We start from the raw sequence: 20,096 nt of genomic DNA on the forward strand, positions 1-20,096 counted from the left end.
AGTGTCAAGGTGGATGAGGTCTACTGAGAAGCCTTTTGTTTTTTTATGCTTTGTTGATAGTTCTTGCAGAGAAGGTGGTGGAGGAATGCAGGAGGATGAAGAAGAGGATGCTAAGAAAGGAGGTGGTGATGGTATTGGTTGTGAGGATAGGCGATAGAGATCATGTGGATACATGTGGTGATTGTCAAATATGGAATGGGATTTAGTTTTCTTGGGGGTGTTGAGGCCCAATTCCCCACCGGCAAAACCACCCTCCTTGTCTATTATGTGTTAAGCTTATGGAGCCCAAATTATGTCATAAAATTTTTCTTGCTATTTCAATGGTGAGGCACCATTTTGGATACAAATGTGGTTGTGTCCCGATGATTCGGTGTTGCCAGTTGTAGAAAACTAAAGGGTGCTTATGATATTAACTAAAATGGACATTTCCTCAAAAAAGAGGAATTATTAACTGAAATGCTGAAGGTATTCAAGGAAGAACATTGAACACATGGAACATGGGGCATCTGGCTAACTTAGGATTTTAATTTCAAGAGTACATTTGTTTCAAGAAATCATTGCATTGTAAACATATTAATGACTAGATTTTCTTAATTATAGTACTCGTCATTAGGTTGAGTTTGTACCAGTACACAACCCAAACCCAAGTTTTTGGGTATGAGCATAAAAAGTGCCGACCTGAGTAAGGTTGAGATCAACCGGCACCCGACCCGAGCATTATGCAGGCTGTGTTTGCTTATGATTTTTTTCGGGTACTTGACTCTGTGTTTTATATGTATTTTTAGTAAAAGTAAACTTCTGAAATGATACAGTTCCAGATTTAAGATTTCATTTCAATGGCCCAACAAAACCTGAACCCGAACCCAATTAAGCATGACCATTTGTTATTTGGGTGGGTTCTAGTACACCCTGGTGGGCAGGGTACCTGTTTCGTTGACTGCCCTAATTGCTATCGTAAGGGCGTGTTTGATATCATTTCTTTAATTTTCTTTTATTTAATTTGATTAGGGTTGTTTCTTTTATTTTCTTTTATTAAGGTTTGAATTAGGGCCTTTTATATTTAATTTTATGTTTCTTTGATTTTTATGATTTATTTTTCTTGAAGTTTAGGATTTTTTGTTTATTTATGATTTATTTTCATGCATTTTAGGATTTTATGAATTATGTGGTTTATTTATAATTTTTTCATTTGTATATAAAAAATATGAATTCTTTTTTTCTCAAATTAAAAAAAATAGATCCAGTTTGAGATCCATATTTAGCGATCTACAATTTTTTTGATAACTTTCATAATTAGATCTTGATTATAGCATTTTTATATAAAAAAATATTAATTCTTATTTTTCTCAAATTTTGAACTTTTTGGTATTTAAATTCAATCCAAGATCCATATATATTGATAAAATCCATTATAAACTCATATGGTGGGGCTGGATCGATCTGTACAATGCAAATCTAAGTTATCCAACCCATTATCTGTGTTCAAGTTCTCCCCACATCCTAAAAATCAATTCAAATGCTGAAAACAAAGAACATGGCCATGTCCAGTTAAAACAAACACTGAGAGAGAGAGAGGTTCAAGCGAGTACAATTTACTGATAGAAACCTTTACAGTGAAGGAAAGAGACATATCTTAAAGGCTTCCGCTACAAGCCAACATACCATCTAAGTACTAACATACTTAAGCCATAGAAAAACCAAAAACAAAAGGGGAGGGGGGAAGAAAAGAGGGCAAAAGAAGAAACAGTAGAGCCCTATGCCTTCGTGCAATCTGTAGGTGCAAATGAGAGCAGCCCATTTCCCAAATCATACTCCACAAGATAATTCTGCTGAGCAACGTTCCCAAAGATTGGAAGATCTTTTGTAGGAATAATGGCTAGGCAGACCACTCCCTTCTGAACCAACAGGAATGCATTGGAAGGCGGCAGCTTCCAATCCGCACCACCATCGAAGTGGAAAGTCATGCTTGGAAGCGCATCAAGATCAGGAGAATCCTCATCAACACCGTAGCACAGATGAAAAGTACTGGAAGGTGAATCCACTCTTTCAAGATCTATAGCATCAGCCAATGCAGAAGACAGTGACTCATACACATCAGAGAAGAGCATGGTCAGTGTAGTACCGGAGTCTATCACTATTGAGCCTTCATCACCCGACTGATCAGAAGGCTTTGCTCCAAGCTGCAGGTTCAACCTGCTGCTGCCAACGCTTATATCATTCAGAATCAACTCGTAGAAGGTGCCGCCGCTTCCCTGCGACATCGGCGTCTGCTGAACCTTTCCAGAAACCGAAAACTCGACATCGTCGCCAATCGTAAGCTTTCCAGTAGAATTCTTCTCATACCATGGAACAAGGCAGTAAGCAAATTTGTTACCAATGGAAGAACTCAGCTGCGATACAAGCGATAGAGGGCCACCACCTAGGCCTACGAGGCCTGCAAATTCGCTATTGATAAAATTGCCGCCGTTGTCATGGCCGCAACCAAAAGCGATCGAAGGGAACTTGACCACACGGCGAGCGCCGGACTGGAACGAAAGGGTTTCGGTAGCAAGGGTTCCTATTGTGTAGCTTTTATCGCCATAAGAATAAGAGTACACACAGTGGCTATCATCATCACATGATTTTTGCGTAAGGGCATCACAGAAACTGGTGCTGCATCCCTGGCTCTTGTAGGTAGACGAGCGGAGGGGATTGAAGATCGGAGCAGATTGGTGGAAGCACGATTCGCAGGGGAGGCATTGAGTCCATATAAGGTCACTGCCGGTGTCGAGGACAGCCCAGTAAGTGTGTGGTGGGGTTCCAATGGAGAGCTTCATGAGGTATTCCCCGGGGGCAGGGGTGACAGGACTCTCAATGGCGTTGGTGGTTGACAACCTTGAACAAAAATGGCGAGAGCGAGATATGGAGCGTTCAGCAGCCTGCCTAGCACGTTGGACTAGAGTAGAGGAAGGGTCATAGAGAGGTGAGAGAGGTGAATCACGGTGAACCAAGTCCAGGGAGAAACCCCTTAGCTTATGAGTGGTGCTGCCAATTCTGGCTGAATCGATGGTGGATGAGTGCAATAAGAGTGAGAGGAGGATATTAAGGAAGAAGGTGGCCATATTGGTCTAGAGAGAGAGAGAGTTGGATTTCAGTTTACTTTTGTGGTTTATATAGGTGATTTGTGGGGGTGATTATGGAAAGAATGGTTTTCTGCATGAAGATTTGTGGAATTTATAGAGATGATTGTGCGGTGGTAATTATGGAAAGGATGGTAATCGGCAAAGAATAAACGAAAGGTCTTTTGCACTGATTTAGCCGTCCTTGCTTTGGAAGATGAAGGGTTGAGGGAGGAAAGTTGCCAAAAATCTTTGTATCTTAACATTTTGATATAGCTATTGAAGTTTAAAAAGATGGTTTTGAGATGTTATTGGGTGTGGGTGTTAGATTTAATATGGCAATAAAGATGCATGTGGGACGATTTGCATGGGAAATATTGTTGCTCCTATTACTTTGCGTGCATGGGGCTTGTCGGCTGCCTCAGAGGATTGGAAGGAATTTAGACAATTTATTATGAGATCTTAATTGCAGTTAGTGTGTCTAATCGTAACGCTTATGTTTTCTAATTTTAGTATACTCTTTCTCTCTCTATATATATATATATATAACGCTTATGTTTTCTAATTTTATTAGTGTACTCTCTCTCTCTCTCTCTCTCTCTCTATATATATATATATATATATATATATATATATATATATATAAAGTTGAATCGGTTATGTTCAATCCCACCGCACATCTCACTTTGGGAACGGTAAAAGTGGGGGCTATGCACATCTCGACCAAGTGAGATGTACGGTGGGGATAACCGATTCAACATGACATTTCTCAATTAGGTTTAAATTTTGTAGCCAAACGTGAATTAATATGAGCCGGGATCAGAATGGGTCAAGTTATGCAATAGAATCATACGAGTTCACTGGGCCTAAGCCCTATATATTCTTTCAAACCTATGCTATGGATTAGACAGGTCTACGGATGTCAACGGATCGGATATATCCTTTATCGGGCCTGATTCCAAATCCAAGTAGTCGGATTTGGTTAAGAAAACTGAATGATTAGTAATCAGATTCGGATTCATTTTAAGATTTCATAATCGAATCCAATTACATGTATTTTTTTAGATTCTGCATTAGCTTTTTGTCATCCAAAAAACTGAATCCGAGTCTGATTAGCTAATATCCGGATTTGGTATTGGCTACATTTGACCCGAATCCTAACTGTTTACATCCCGGGATATGTCTTGTTCGGATAGGATTTTCTTGCTGGGTTGGGTCCTAATCCAGTTGGTATGGTCCTGAAAACTTCGCCTTAAACTTGTATGTGTAGGACCATGCAGCTAGCCTATAGCATATGTCAGCTTCTTGTATGGCTGTTGAGAAAATCCAACCCAAATCCATGAGGTTGGTCCTACCTGAACATGAAGAAGGCATCTATGTCCCACATATACAAAAGATTAGGGATGGCAATGGACCGGGGCGGGGGCGGGGGACAGGGTCTCCACCCTAGCCCCGTCTCAAGATTAGAACCTCCATCCCCGCAGGGGGATGGATTTTAACCTCCACCCCCGCCTTCATCCCTGTTTCATGCCCTCCATCCCCGGTTCAAACGGGGATGAGGCGGGGCGGGGCCCCGTTTCCCCATAGTCTATTGGCATCCTTTAGAAGGACTGGGGATGGGGTGGGGTGGGGCTAGGCGGGGAAAAGTGTAAGTCCATCCCTGCCTCCATCCCCGAACGGGGATGGATTTTAACCTTCATCTCCGCCTCCATCCCCGTTTCGTACCCTTCATCCCCGGTCCAAACAGAGCGAGGCGGGGCAGGGCCCCGCTTTCCCTCTTTCCACTGCCATCTCTACAAAAGATTATAAAAGATCATTAAGAGAGACTTTTATTTTTTATTTGTTAGTCGAAGAAAGGCATCTCAGACTGAAGACCTGGTCGCCCTGGCTTAGCCTACCATACCTATGGTCGTTGTCGGGCCCAGAGATGTAAAACTCCGAGGCTAGGACCCTTGCCCCCAGGGCGTATGCTTATGCAAGGATGTGGCATCCACAGGAACCAAATCTTTACCACAAGGTAATGGCACCATCTTAAGTGAAGGTATACATCGTCCAAAATAAATTGGAAAAAGACTGACATGAACTGGTTCAAATTAAAGCTCATAGTTACAGGCATCATTTGCTTAGTTGAAAATTTATATGTGTTTATTGTGATATTTCAATAGGTTTGTGACCGTGAGTGACTTCTTGTCACCCAGCTATATATTTATATCGTCCACTGTTTATTGTTATTAAAATCAATAAGATTCATCCTTGATTTAGAAAATGTGAAGAAATAATTGCCATGTTTTCTTATAGTATGTCATTAAATTGTATTAAAAATGTCATGAGTGAATCTGGTTGATTTGAATGTTACTTTTCAATTTGGGCTCCAAACCCCCAAATTAAAACTCACAGGGAAAAGACATTTTGATCAAATATAACCCATGGATGTATTCAGCATGATCAAAATAACAGGACCAAGGGGGGTCCTCTTGTCTGGTAAGAGCAGCTAGTGCACGTCACCATGTGTTGGGACTTTGCATGTTCAAAACCCAATGGTATAGTTGTATAACTGGTAGGGGTCTGCCTAACCCGGTCATTTAGGCACAAAATCGGGCTACTACTCAGCTATTTAAACGATTTATCGCCAATGACAGCTACACTAGGGATGTATACCTCTGAGATACTGATCATAAAACGGGGATCCCCCACTAAGATAGATGATTTTTTTTTATTAAAAACCATACAATGTACATTTGCCAGCAGAGTGGTTGTGAGGCTTCTGAGATGAAGTCACCGGATCAAACCCCACTGGTGCATGAGTGTCTCTGTAGCTTTCAGCGGTGGGCCGCATAAGGCAGAGTGGTCATGGGCCCCACCCATGCTTTTCTTAGCTTCGGCCAGGATTTATCGTCAAACCGTTAGGCATTTGGTATTGGGAGATAAAGATATGCATGTGTTGTAATCTGGGATGGAATCCAACCAATGTCTCATTTCGTTTTCTACTTTATTTTTCATAACAAACTATAAAGGATATGCATGGGGGTGAACCTCAAAATTCATGAGATAGAATCCCAACCAACATCGAATTTATATAGTTTCCTATAAAACAAACTTTAACAAAAAAAAAATCACAAGAATAACAGGATACCTAACTCGCCGGTTTTTTAATCCACTCAGAAGAACTCAGGTTTACTGGACCGGTTCAGACCTAGCTAGTCACACCCAAGTTTTGGTCAAAACCAAACTAAACTCCAAACCATGACTAGGTTGGCCCCCCTCTTTGACCCAGTCACGAAGTTGGCTCATTTGAACCCCTGAGTTTAACAATCATGCTTGTAACACAACAGAGGTGATGAAGGTGATATATAGAATTGGCCCACCACATGGACAAAAGGATGTGCCGTAAAATAGACTGATTGAACTTTGTGGAACTGCTCTCTCTCTCTCTCTTAAATACTGTAAAAGTTTTAAGTTTTTTTGAAAGGCAAGTTGGAGTTAGGCAGTCTCCTACCAGATTTCATTAATCAATATAATTAAACTCTTTACACTGTAGGGGTTATACTATCCCTTTACCCCGGCACTAATTCCGAGGGTGATCCTTCCATGATTTGTGGACCCCAACCAATTTAGCTAAATATTTTGCTATAAAATTGGAGTTAAACTTAGATATAAATACTCTAAAGTCCAAGATAACAAATTTAATCTCTCACCTGGCTGGCAGGGTGATTGTGAAGGAAGCCGATCAGGTCAGGTCATGCTGAACATGAGCGTTTTTTTGCTCATGCCTACATCGTGGCCATCCGATTTGTATTTTAAGATGAATGCAAATAGACGGCCACGATGTCGGCATGAGCAAAAATGCTCATATTCAGCATGATCTGATCTGCTTCCGATTGTGAAGGGTAGAGTTGAAGATGAGAGCAGGTTGTATGTTCCCCCCGAAACACGCACTGTAGTTGAAGATGCAGGATCAAACCTCACTGGTGCATGGGTGTTTTAGAGGTGGGTCACTTAAGTCAGGATGGTCATGGGGCCTCGACTGAAATTTTTCGGCCCTTCGACAGTGGTTCCTCGTCATCCAAAAAAAAGTCAGTCTCCATGAGCAAAAAAAAAAACAAGAGAGAGAGAGAGAGAGATAACAAATTTAACCGAACGGATTAAGATTGTCCAACTCCAATATCTTGTTTTACACTGGAAAGCGAATCCCAAACCCCCACCCTCCCATCAAATACCCTAAAAAAACGTAAAAATCATCTAGTTTTTGGTGCAGTCCATCGGTGCAAAACTCAGCATCATCTTCCCCAAGTCATACTCCACGTTCACGTTCTGCTGAGCCACGTTCCCAAAGATCGACAAGCCGAAATCAGAATAAGGCTGTATCGCAAAGCAAAGCATCTTTGCTGCGAGGGGCACGAAGGTACTGGAAGGCGGCAGCTTCCAATCTGCACCCACGAAATGGAACGTCAATTCCGGAAACCCATCGAGGTTTCCCGAGTCCTTCACACCGTAGCACAGAGGCCACCCCGTCGGTCCTTCCACCACCGGGAAACTTATGGCCTTCTTAACAACAGAGGCCAAGCTTTTGTAGACATCTTTCCTCAGCAACGTCAGAGTAGTGCCTGAATCTATTATCATCCCACCATCTTCTCTTGGCATGAAAGTCCCTTTAGGGATGTACAATCTGTTCCTTCCCACACTTATATCGTTCAGAGTCACGTAGTAGAAAGTACTATCACTTCTCAGCTTAGTTATGGGAGTATGCTGAACTTTTCTGGCACCGGAGAACGCCGCACTGCCGCCACCGAATCTGATTCGGCCCCGCGCGTTATCGGCATCCCACGGGATCAAGCAATAAGAGAACTTGTTCGCAACCGAGGAACCCAGTTGAGAGATGAGCGACAGGGGGCCGCCGCCGAGGCCGACGATGCCGGCACCTTTCATGTTGTCCAAATTGTTGGTGTGGCCGCAGCCAAAGGCGATTGCCGGAAACTTGACGATCTGGTGAGCAGCATTTTTGAAGGAAAGGGTCTCGGAGGCGAGGACGCCGAAGGTGGTCGATCGGTCGCCGTATGCGTAGCTGTATTTGCAGCGGTTGCTGCGATCGCAACCGCTTCGGAGATTGAAGGTGCAGAATCTGGAGTTGCACCCGAGGGTCTTGTACGTCGACGAGTGGCGGGGATCGAAGATTGGTGCGGATTGGTTGAAGCAAACTTCGCAAGGGAGGCATTGAGACCATATAAGGTCGCTACCGGTGTCGAGGATCGCCCAGTACTTGTGAGGTGGAGTTCCAATGGAGAACTCCATGATGTACTCGCCGGGGTCAGTGGTCACCAAAGATCCGAAACTGGTGTTCGATGATGATCGTGAGGCGAGGTGGCGGTGGCGGATGATGGAGCGTTGCACCGCCTGCTCGGCACGATCGAAGCGAGTGGAAAAGGTGTCACGGAAAGGAGAGAGGGGTGAGTCGCGGTGAATGAGGTCGAGAGAGAAGCCTCCATCATTCCCGGTGGTGCTGCCCGTTCTGGAAGAGGTGGTGATAGTGGAGTGCAGGAGGATGAGGAGGAGGAAGAAGAGAACATTGGGGAACAAGGTGGCCATGAGAGAGAGAGAGAGAGAGAGAGATTTGTGTATAAAATGGTAATGTAATCTCTATGGGGAGAGAGATATTTGTGTATAAAAAGATTATCTTTTTAATTCTAATTATTGCAATGTAATCTTTATGGGGTCTAGAGAGAGAGAATTGTGTATAAAATGGTAATGTAATCTCTATGGGGTCTAGTCAGAGAGAGAGAGAGAGTATAAAAGGATTGTGTTTAATAGTAATTATGCTAACGTAATCTCTATGGGTCTAATCAGAGAGAGAGAGAGAGAGAGAGAGAGATTATTTGTATAGTAAAAAATTGTGTGGTTAAGAGTAACTATGAGAACGTAATTTCTGTGGGATAATTTCTATATGATCACTCTCTCCCTCCTTCTCCTTGTGGGCCACCTCTTAGTGGCTACCAAAACACATTCAATTCGTCAAATTGAAAGAGCGTATTGGAAGGATTGCAAACAGTTCGGTCTTGACCCGATTCTGACCCGACAGAAGCTGATATGAACAGATCCGGGAAAACGAATGTCTTCTGTTTTAAAAACGATCCAGATCCAAACCAGACAAAAAAAACTAGTTAAGGCCAAGTCCGACCCGTAACCCACATGCTGTTAGGGGTGGGCGGCTCGGCCCGGCCCAAGCCCGTTGAGAGCTCGGCCCATTGGGTTTTAACTGCAGCCCATCCCGAAGATGGCCCAACCCATTTATTAAGCGGACGGGTTTTGGCTCAGTTCTTAACGGTCACGGGTTTGAAGAGTAGCCCATGACCCGGCTCATTGGCCCAATGAGCCAATGTTCGGCAGGTCCAGCCCAGCTCAAACTCATTTGTAGATTATTTTCGAATGAAGTTTATAAATCAATTTCTTTAATACCAAAATCAATGAATTAAATGAAAGATTAATTCCCTCATCTAATTATCTTTCTATATATCATATAATCAATGCAACTAAATAAGTAATTAATTAGTTTGTTCAAGCTCATCGAGTCGGCCTGATAGCACGTGGACCAACCCGGATGCCATTCAAATATATAATGGGCTGGGTTTTGGCCCAGTAGCTAACGGGTCAAGACCTAAAACTTTGACCCAAACCCGGGGCAGCTTGACCCACCAGGCCGCCCAGCTCATTGCCCACCCCTACCTGCTGTAAAGAAGTGAGAAATACGATTGAGTCGGGTATATATAGAACCTGACAAATGTAAAAATTACAGTAACTGTTAGATAGGATCCAGTCCAGAATCTGGTATTATGTATGCATTTGAGTTGCGTTCAGGTTTAGAGCTGGACCTGTTAATGTAAAATCGGATCTAGTGATGATTTTACATGAGTCCAACTGAGATCCAACCCATTTTCAACCCTGCATATTGGTTAGCTCCTGGTTAAGAGCACTCATCCACAGCATTCCTTTAAGTTATGTTTGATTGCTTGTTCAAGATTTGATGGTACAACATAACATAACACATGTTATATTTATAAAGTCCAGCATTTGTTTTGATTGTACAAGTTGCGTTCCTTGAGTTTGGCATTTGATTTTGACGTTTGTGCAGACAACTTATATACATATAGATAATGGGTCAGATAATCAGTTCCACCAAATAAGTGTTTTAACATGTTTATTATAGATTTTAACCTTGAATATGGATCCTGGATTGGATCTAAATACTAAGAAATGTTTAAAATTTGGGTAATTTAAAAAAAAAGGAAATTATATATATATATATATATATATATATATATATATATATATATATATATATATATATATATATATATATATATATATATATATATATATATATTCTTTAATTGATGTCATATTGGATCTAGTTAAGAAAGTTTATAAAAATGTTATGGATTTAGCAACAAATATAAATCTAAAATTGGATCCAAGTACCAAAAAAGTTTAAATTTTGAGTGATTTGAGAAAAATAAGAATTCATATTTGTTTATATACCAATGCCAAAAAACATAAATTAATTATAAACCCTAAAATACAAGAAAATAAATCATAAATAAACAAAAAAAAACAAAAATACAAGAAAAATAAACTATAAAATAAAAAAACATTAATTAATCATAAAAGTAAATATAAAAAACCCTAATTCAAACCCTAATTAAAGAAAAAAACTAATTAAATACAAAAAAACCCTAATCAAATTAACTATATGAAGCCTTAATTAAAGAAATTTGATTTAAAGCCCTAATCAAAGAAAAAAGTCTTAATCAATTAATTAAATACCAAAATCCCTAATTAAAGAAAAAAAACCTAATCAATGAAAATCATAGAAAATAAAAATATATAAATCAAATCTACAAAAAATCCTAATTAAACTAAATATAAAAAATCATAATTAAAAAATATGATTCAAAACCCTAATCAAGAAAATTTCTTATTGAGAACCCTAATCAAAGCCCTAATTAGAGAAAGTGAAGGAGAACAACAACAACAACAACGAAGAAGAAGGGGAGAAAAGAGAGAAAGAAAGAAGGAAGAGAGATAGAAGAATGGAAAGAAAAAAAAAGGGAGAGAGAGAGAGAGCAGGCATTTTGTCGCTCGCATGGCTGCCCGACCATTGCATAGGAGAGAGAGAGAGAGAGAGAGAGACGAAAAGCGATCAACGTTACTTAAAAGTGAAACTCAACAAAGCGTTGAGACCCACAAGCACAAACACAACAGCATAGCATGAGAACACCAATAACACAAAACATAACACTCATAGAGGACCACAAACATCTATATGAGGATCGGTTTGTGGCAGAGGCAGGTCTTTGAGATATATGCGTAAGATAGCATACACATCAGCCAAGACCCTATGGGTCAAACGGTTAAGGTTGAAGAGGACATCCTGAAAAGTAGCATCATTTCTGGCCATCCATATGAACCACCACACTGTAAACAACCAAACTCTCCAAATAGTCCTCCACTTCTTTTCGCGTCTACTTATAGCAGGGCCGAGGATAAGATCTAACGCAAAGCAACCCTCCCGGACAACAACTTATGGAGCCCTCCAAGTTTTAGAAAACAATTCTTGAAACACTTCACACGACCAGAAAAGGTGTTGTGTAGTTTCTTCAGCCTGTCGACAAAGCACACACCAACTAGGAAACTGAAAACCCATCCTCTTGATATTGTTATGGGTCTGTATCCGGTCATGAAGAATCAACCAAGCCAATACCTTGGTCCTCGGAGATGGTCCCTTCGCCCATAGAGCATTGTTGAAGATCCAACCCTGACCTGGAAGCAGAAGAGAACGGTAGACCTTGTGGACTTGGAAAACTCCCGCATTCAAGACTGCCCATTGAAGCAAAGATCCGTCTACCCCTATGTCCAAATCTCTGTCAAGAAACAAACGCAATGCCCTAAACCACATTTTCCTCAAATGCGATGTGTATGGTCCACGAGCCCCCCGGCGAACAGCAAGCGAATCGATTAGACCATATTTTAGTCGTAGGAAGTTTGTGCATGCATCCTGTGACGTATGAGCCAACCAGCACTGCTTCACAGCCAATGCCACACTCCTTTTACACAAAGCAAAAATTCCTAAGCCAGCTATAGTCTTTGGCATAACGATGGAGTCCCATCCCACCAAGTGCCTCTTATAAGGTCCATTTACATCACGCCACAAAAACCTTGACAAGACGCACTTCAGTTGGTGCTCAACATTGACAGGCATGACACAGACCGACATGAAAAATTCTGGAATTGCTGACAAAACATGCTTGATCAAAGTAATTCTGCCCGCAAGAGACAAATAGCTTGCACGCCAAGACTGGAGCTTAAGACACACCTTGTCAACAACGGGTGCCCATGATGTTTTAGAGGTTGACATGACTTGTAGGGGGAGGCCCAAGAACTTGATCGGCAACGGCCCTATTGCGCAGTTGAAAATTTTTTCCACCGTATTTTGACTGGTCGGATCGCCATTCAAAAGCGTGATCGAACACTTATTTTCATTTAGCTTCAGCCCAGACAACGCTGCAAAAAACATGAGAATAAGCCTGACGCAAAGCATCTGCTGTATTGTAGCCCTTCCAAAAACTAGCATATCGTCTGCATATTATATAATATGACCAGAAAAGCCTTGGATATCCAATGACTGTAAGAAGCCCCTTGTCTGCGCGCATCTAAGAATCACTGCAAGTCCTTCTGCCACTGTATTAAACAAAAGCGGAGATAGCGGACATCCCTGCCGTAAGCCCCGCCACAAAGAAAATTGCTCACCCTTTACCCCGTTAATGGACACCATGGCTTGTGCATTGGTAATAAGCTCTGACACCCATCTGGAAAAATGGCTACCGAATCCCATGTGATTCACCACTTGCGACAGAAAAGGCCAGTACACATAATCATATGCTTTATTAAAATCAAGCTTCAACACGAAGTAAGGAGTCCGACTCGCGTGCATGGAGTGAATGACCTCTGAAGCCGAAATATATGCTTGTTGAACTCTTCTATTAGGAATAAAAGCAAACTGAAAAGCAGAAAAAAGATTAGATGCCACCAATTTTAGTCTTGAGGCTAATACCTTTGCGACTATACGATACAAGGCTCCCATTATGGAAATGGGATGGAAGCGCATAATATCTGTGGCAGCGCTTTCTTTTGAAATAAGAGAGATTAATCCGACATGACACTGCCTAGGCAGTCTAGAGTTACGATGAAACTCATCCAGCACTGTACACAAATCACTCTTTACTACTCTCCAAAATACTTTGAAAAAATCTACAGGGAAACCATCTACTCCCGGTGCCTTCCAACCCGACAAATCCTTAATTGCGTTCATGATTTCTGCTTCTGAAAACCTACGTTGCAAGGTTAATACCTAATCCAGTTGAAGAGAAAGAAATAACTCATGCCCAATATTACCCCTTGTATTTGGCGGAATAGAATAAAGCTTCTCGAAATAGTCGGAGACCGCTGGCACAAGATTCTGGCCTTCCCACAACACCCCGTCAATTATGATCGATTGAATGATACTTTGTCTAAACCGATCAGAAGCAAAAGAATGGAAAAAACGAGTATTTTCATCCCCTACTGCCAACCATTTCACCCGAGCACGCTGCTTCCACTTCAACTCCTCTTTTAGCCTCCAACGTTTCAATAACATTGTCCGGTCAGCAAGTCTGCTTTGCAACCCCTGCAGTTGCGCGTCCGACAACCCTTCGGTGAAAGATAATAGGTTGAATAGTGATGAGATCTCTGCCTCCCATTCAGCCATCTCGTGAAACTTACTCACAGACCGCTTTTGCAACCAAAGTTTAATATCCTTCGCTAGGCGCGAAAGCTTCTTTTGATATCGGATAGCAGCCTTGTCTTCATGAACCCTCAAACCCCACGAGCCCTCAACCACTAAATGAAACTCTTGTTCAGTTAACCACCACTGCTCAAAAGAAAAGCGACGAACTGATCTAAAGCCTCCTCTCCATTGCACGATCACCTGACCATGGTCGGACACGGTTGGGGCACGAATCCACCCCTTTATATCTGGGATGATCTCAAGGAGTCTGGGTGAAATTAAGACTCTATCTAGCACCCTACAACATGGTTGTGCCCGTTGGTTAGACCAAGTAAACCTTTCTCCAGATAATGGCATTGGGTATAATTGATTGGCGGCAACGAAATCTTGGAATCCTCTGATCGACGGATTGGGCATCACTAAATTATTCGAATCTTAAATAGACAATAAACAGTTAAAATCTCCCAATATAATGTGGCAATCACCAGCCAGAGAGAGCACTCGATTAAGATCCTCCCATAACAATAATCTTCTAGAAGAGCAATTTGGGCCGTACACAGCAGTAAGCACGACCACACGGTTCAGAGCTTGTACAGAGAAAGCGATGGAAATCAAAAACTGACCTAGGTCCACCTCAGCCGCCCCCAATAAAGACTTCCACAAAATTAAAATACCCCCAGCATGGTTAACAACTGCTTTAAAACAAAAACTCGCGCCCCTCCATAGCTCTGAAACCGAAGCAATAGAAACCTCTTTCATCTTTGTTTCACAAATAGCAATCACATCCAAATTTTCCGGTCTGATCCAATTAGACAAGAATAAGCGTTTAGTCGGGCAGTTTAGGCCCCGAATATTCCAGCAAGCCATCTTCATTGGACACAATCTGGAATAATCCGAGGTCTGCGTGTCCGGGGTGAACGACGCGATGAAACAACATCTCTCCTTTGCACTCGAGGTATAGTCGTGTTGGTAGCCCTTCTCTTTCGCGTAGATCCCAAACTAGAGGACGTTGGATACCCATCATACGGAGAAGGCTGACTAACTAATGAATCCACAGCTGTAGCACGTACCGTAAGATCCTTTGAGATTTCCTGAAATTGTGATTTCGATAAATCGATACCCAGTAGTTGTGTTGCCTCCGTGACATCAAAGCCCATTACTTAAGAAAGCACTCGGTCATCATCCCCCTTTTCCCGTAAGGATTCCCCTTCATTGATTTCGTGCACAATGTCTGTTTGCACCGCTTGAGGAGCCTTGGAAACGTTGTGTTCCCGACCCACCCCCCTGCCACAAACTAAGGCGGGAGCCGTATCCGGTCGATAATGAAAAACTTTCATGCCAAAACAAGAAGAGAGATAGGAGATGAATGTCAAAGGAGTTTCCACAATTATCCGAAAGGGTCCAATGATGATATCTATAATGTTGCCAACCGTCGGGACAACGACATGGCATAAAAATGAGATATTTGTGCACTGGCCAAGAACGACACGTCCTTTCGGGGCTGCTTTCTCGCAGGTTTTCAAAATAGGGCAAGCAGAATACGAAGCGTCATTGATCACAACATCTGAGTAGCCATAAACTTGATCCTCTAGCACAGAGCGGATACTGATGTTAACATCTTCACGAGGAGATTCTTTCTCCAAGTATCGATAAGGGGCCTCCGGTATTTTGAGGAGCTGTGACAATCACTCCATCATGAGTTCACAATGATTGTTCACTAGAGAGGCAGGTTCCGACGACAATGGAGACGTTCCAGTGGAACTCTGGTTTGTCCGACGAATGGAAACCCAGATGGATCCCACTCGAAATGCTTGGCACAGGGGCTCTAGAGATTCAAACACACATAGCTCCTGCAGATTGCTGAAGGTAACCTTCTTTCGTGATTTACCGTGGCGATTAACCGAATCCGAAGGCAAGTGAGCAGAACGACGAAAGCTTTGCCGAGCGTAGCAAACCGGGTGTTTGCGTCCTTGACGCCCGCACCCACATTGGAAGCAATCGGTACGACTGCGAAAATTCAATGATAAGCATTCCGAGCACCACCAATCGGCCTTTCGAGCTCGAGAGATTTGTGCACTGCCAATGACAGAACTAAATGACTGTTGCCACGCTGATGGAACAAGCTGCCATCCGTCGAGCAGTTCCTCCGCAGACAGCCTGAAAAAGAAAGGCGGATGAAGGACGGAACCGACTGAGCAAGCCCCTGCCGCCTCCTTCCGCACTACTCGCAGGAATTTCCTAATGTCAAAAAGCATTAACGATCTGGTTTTTAGGCATGCTGCGAAAACCTCTCCGAGTTGATGAAAAAAGGATGCTGTTACGCAGAACGGCAGGTTAACAGAAGCACCATACTGTCGCAGACAATAGGCAGCCCCCCAATCGTTAAGGGCCTTCTCCAAAACAAGCAGAGCATCACGGTTGATGCGACGAGGCTACCTAGAGCTCAGTCCCCAAAATGCTCCAGAATTCAGCCGGTGATGACGATTATGTGCCATAGTATAAACTCCTCACAAAGAGAGGGCGATGGAAAGCGAGAAGGAGTCTTGTGATGGGGTGGAAGGGCATCGAAACAGGGCCGTAACGTGGTCGATGGCCCCAGCAAGCGGACAGAGTGGTCTTGGGGAGAAAGAGAGAAAGAATGAGAGAGAGAGACGAACGACTCACCGATGGATTGGCAGTGGTGGTCAGAATCCTTGACGCCTGTCGTAGAAACTCCAAAATCCTTGGGGCTTGTGGCCAAAACCCCTTTCACAATGCATAACCCCTTTTGCAGGCTGAGCAACGAAACCCCTTGATGCCGGTGGCCGTCCACGGTCGTAACCCCCACCAGTGGAAGAAACGAAAGTGGTGGTGCCCCAAGAACCTGGTGAGAGTCGTTGCAACGAGAAGAGGATGGCTCTGAGGGCACGGACAGATCCAATGGTCGATGATTTACTGGTGGTTGGGGATGGTCGGCAACAGAGGATGTCGGAGATGGTCGTTGCGATGGCCTCAAGGAAAGAAATCGATCCGAGTGGTAGGGTTCTATTGATCGATTGTATAACGTCTAATGCAGGGGATAGTGGGAGAGACGGCTGGGGCTTAGGGTCGTCGGGGAAAGCCCATCGTCTCCGATGATAGAGAGTGGAAAGAGATGAAGAGAGGGGAAATAGGACAAACAAGAAGAGGTGGTTCTAATGCAAAGGCAAGGGGGAGAAACGGCTGGGGCTGAGGTGAGGCCGGAGAAGGGGGACGATGGGACGTCAAGCACCGGCGTCAGGGTCTCCGGTCAGTCTCCCACACCGCTGCTGACGGCTCCCACTACGTCGAAAAACCTCAACTGGCGGAAGCTCGACAAAAATGAGGGCTCTGGCGATAATGATGGTGTGGTGGGACCTCCGGCGACGATAATGATGTGGTAATGGCAGAGGGAGGAGGAGGGCAACGAGCTCTAACGACGATGATGGTGTGGTGGAGGCTCCGTCGGCCAGGTTCCGCCGCTGTGCTCTGTCATGGGAGCGCAAACAAAGAGAGAGAGAGAGAGAGAGAGAGAGAGAGAGAGAGAGAGAGAGAGAGAGAGAGAGAGAGAGAGAGAGAGAGAGAGAGAGAGAGAAGGGTTAGACACTCCCTCGACCTGATTTTTTTTAAGTGGCGTTCTCCCATCTTGATCTTGGTGTAACAAGAGGGGGGTGGAATGGTGATGGGGCAGACACGTGGTCAAATACACCCAGAATGAGGCATGGATTGGAGGAGTCCCATTGAAACCTGAACACTTGGATGGTTTCTCATGTGAGGAGTCTTTGGTATGTGGGAGTAAAATCTTGAGTTGGTTTGCCTTTCTTGGACTCCTTGTTGGATAAGGCTACTTGATTCATGTGGTCCTAACCTAGTTATTGGATCCGGGTATGATATTCTAACAAAATCAATTCTTTAGATCATACTTTTTTTACCAAAAAATATGAAATTTTAAATCACAAAATTACATGCTTTATAGGTCGTTGAGTTTTGAATTGCCAAAAAAATCCAGGACATAATTAGTTGGGTTATGGCAATTTAAATGTCAGTCTTCACTAAATGAACAATGTAGCACATGTATGGTGTCCTATTTGATCAAAACAATATGCATCAATGAAATCCCATGGAGGGGTATGAAGATAGGGATGACTTTCGAGATGAGTAGAACCGAATTGATAGCCCACATGGCTTCAAGGAGACAGGGCAGGGTAGTTAACGTCAGTAGTGTATATTTGGGTAGTTAATGTCATAGTTTATATTACCAGTCATAGATTATATATTCAATCTCCACTGCTCTCTCTCTCTCTCGTAAAACCGAGAATTAGCTATTTGTAAAATAATAAAAATATGGATTAAAATGAGATTAGCATAAAAAAATGCATCCTAGACCATGTAACGCATTTCTTCTTTTTTTTTGAAAGAAGTTTTCAATACACATTTTATGCAAACTTGAAGTAGCTAGGTAGGAATGCCAACAGAATCGATTGGATCTTATCTGATATCTGACTAACCAACTCTCCTAAGATTCGGTAAGCCAAAGCCATAAACTATTATAATCGAATTAATATACAGTTTTGAATTTTGCTACTGAATCCGACAAATATCTGGATTTGATGAATAACCTACTACATGTAAAAGTTTGGATATAGTATGAGATTTTCTCCATCCTAATTTGAATCAACTATTCAGGTGAATTGACCGATACCGACACCGACACTGAAGTGAATCGTTCTGAATCTGCCAAAAAATAATTAAAAATATTATGTGTCAATCAGTAACACATGTTAAAGCTATTAAAATGATATTAAAAAAATCAGTATTTTTTGTATTTATTAAAAAAAAGCCAATTCAGGGGTGAAGCGTATCGATTTTCTGTCGACGATACAGGCCGATATGCACAGATACTGACAACATTGACCAAAATTGTATTCGATTATAATTAGATGTAGATATGGTTTTGGTTTTTTGCTACCGAATCTGTTTACATGTAAAAAACTAGGTCTGGTATGAGTTGTTCACTATCCTAATCCCAATTCATTTAGCGAACATCTGATTAGTCAAATATGGTGGTGGCCAAATCTGAACCGGCGTCGGACTTGAAGGAGAGGGTCTTGGAGATGAGGGCAACGACAGTGATAGATTCGTCGCCATAGAAGTATTTGTATATGCAGTGATTGTTGTCATAGCAAGGGCGTCAGATGTAGTCGGTGCAGAAGCTGGAGTTGCACCCGAGGGTCTTGTATGTGGACGAGCGGTGGAAATCGAAGATGGGCATAGATTGGTTGTAGCAAGATCTTCAAGGGATGCAATGAGTCCATATAAGGTTGCTACCTGTATCGAGGATCACCCAATACCAGTGAGGCAGAATTCCAATGGATAACTTTATGATGTATTTGTTAGAGTCACCCATGTATAAGGACTCTCCTAGAGGTGTTCCTATCGGATAAACCTTACCATTTGGAGGGAACAGTTATCTTAACTGTTTCTTAATAAAGGTTAATATTGTAAAAAGGGTATTGATGATAGACCCCTGTGCAGAAAATAGAAGAAAATCAACATAGTTGATTATTTTGGGATTTGGATCTTGCTCACTATCGCTGGAGGGTCATGTTGAATTATTCAACACTTTCATCAAGTTGTGGGGTGAAGCCTTAAGGACTGTTGTGTATATTTTGAATAAGGTTCCTATGAAATATGTGCCTAAAATTCTTTACGAGTTACGAACAGGTCGGAAACCATCATTGTCATATATGTATATATGGGGATGTCCTGCAGAGGCTAAGTTGTATAACCCCCACATTAAAGTCTTTGATCAAAGAACAACCAGTGAATATTTCATTGGTTATCCAGAGAGATCAAAAGGATACAGATTTTATTGCTCATCTCATTCACCATAGATTGTTGAAACAGATAAGGCAAAAATTCTTGAAGATGGTTTAATCGGATTAAGTACACTTTAAAATCTTAGTTTTGAGGAAATACAGGATCCAGTCTCACTACCTATTGAGGAAAACACTGAGAGATACCATATTGTTATTCCTAATAATGATGTGGTTGATTACGCGATTGTTGATGCACAAATCCAAAATGAACCTATTATGGATAATGCAGAAGAACACGAACATGATGAACATGTTCAATCTGAACCTGTAGATCGACCTGTTTGGAGATCCACAAGAGTTAGAAAATCT

The 20,096-nt window shown here is 42.4% G+C and overlaps 1 protein-coding gene and 1 pseudogene across 1 annotated transcript; both read right to left on the bottom strand.

Moving 5' to 3' along the window:
• Positions 1-1,754: 1,754 nt before the first annotated feature.
• On the bottom strand, positions 1,755-3,101 carry LOC149839273 (aspartic proteinase CDR1-like). The gene has a single exon (XM_090003961.1). The coding sequence runs from the start codon at positions 3,099-3,101 to the stop codon at positions 1,755-1,757; it is 1,347 nt and encodes a 448-aa protein (XP_089860087.1).
• A 4,236-nt stretch (positions 3,102-7,337) lies between these two features.
• Positions 7,338-8,681, bottom strand: LOC149839274 (aspartic proteinase CDR1 pseudogene; annotated as a pseudogene).
• Between the last annotated feature and the right edge of the window lie 11,415 nt (positions 8,682-20,096).

The sequence above is a fragment of the Nuphar pumila genome, chromosome 4 (assembly GCF_984573655.1).
Source record: "Nuphar pumila chromosome 4, dmNupPumi1.hap1.1, whole genome shotgun sequence".
Classification (NCBI taxonomy): Eukaryota; Viridiplantae; Streptophyta; class Magnoliopsida; order Nymphaeales; family Nymphaeaceae; genus Nuphar; species Nuphar pumila.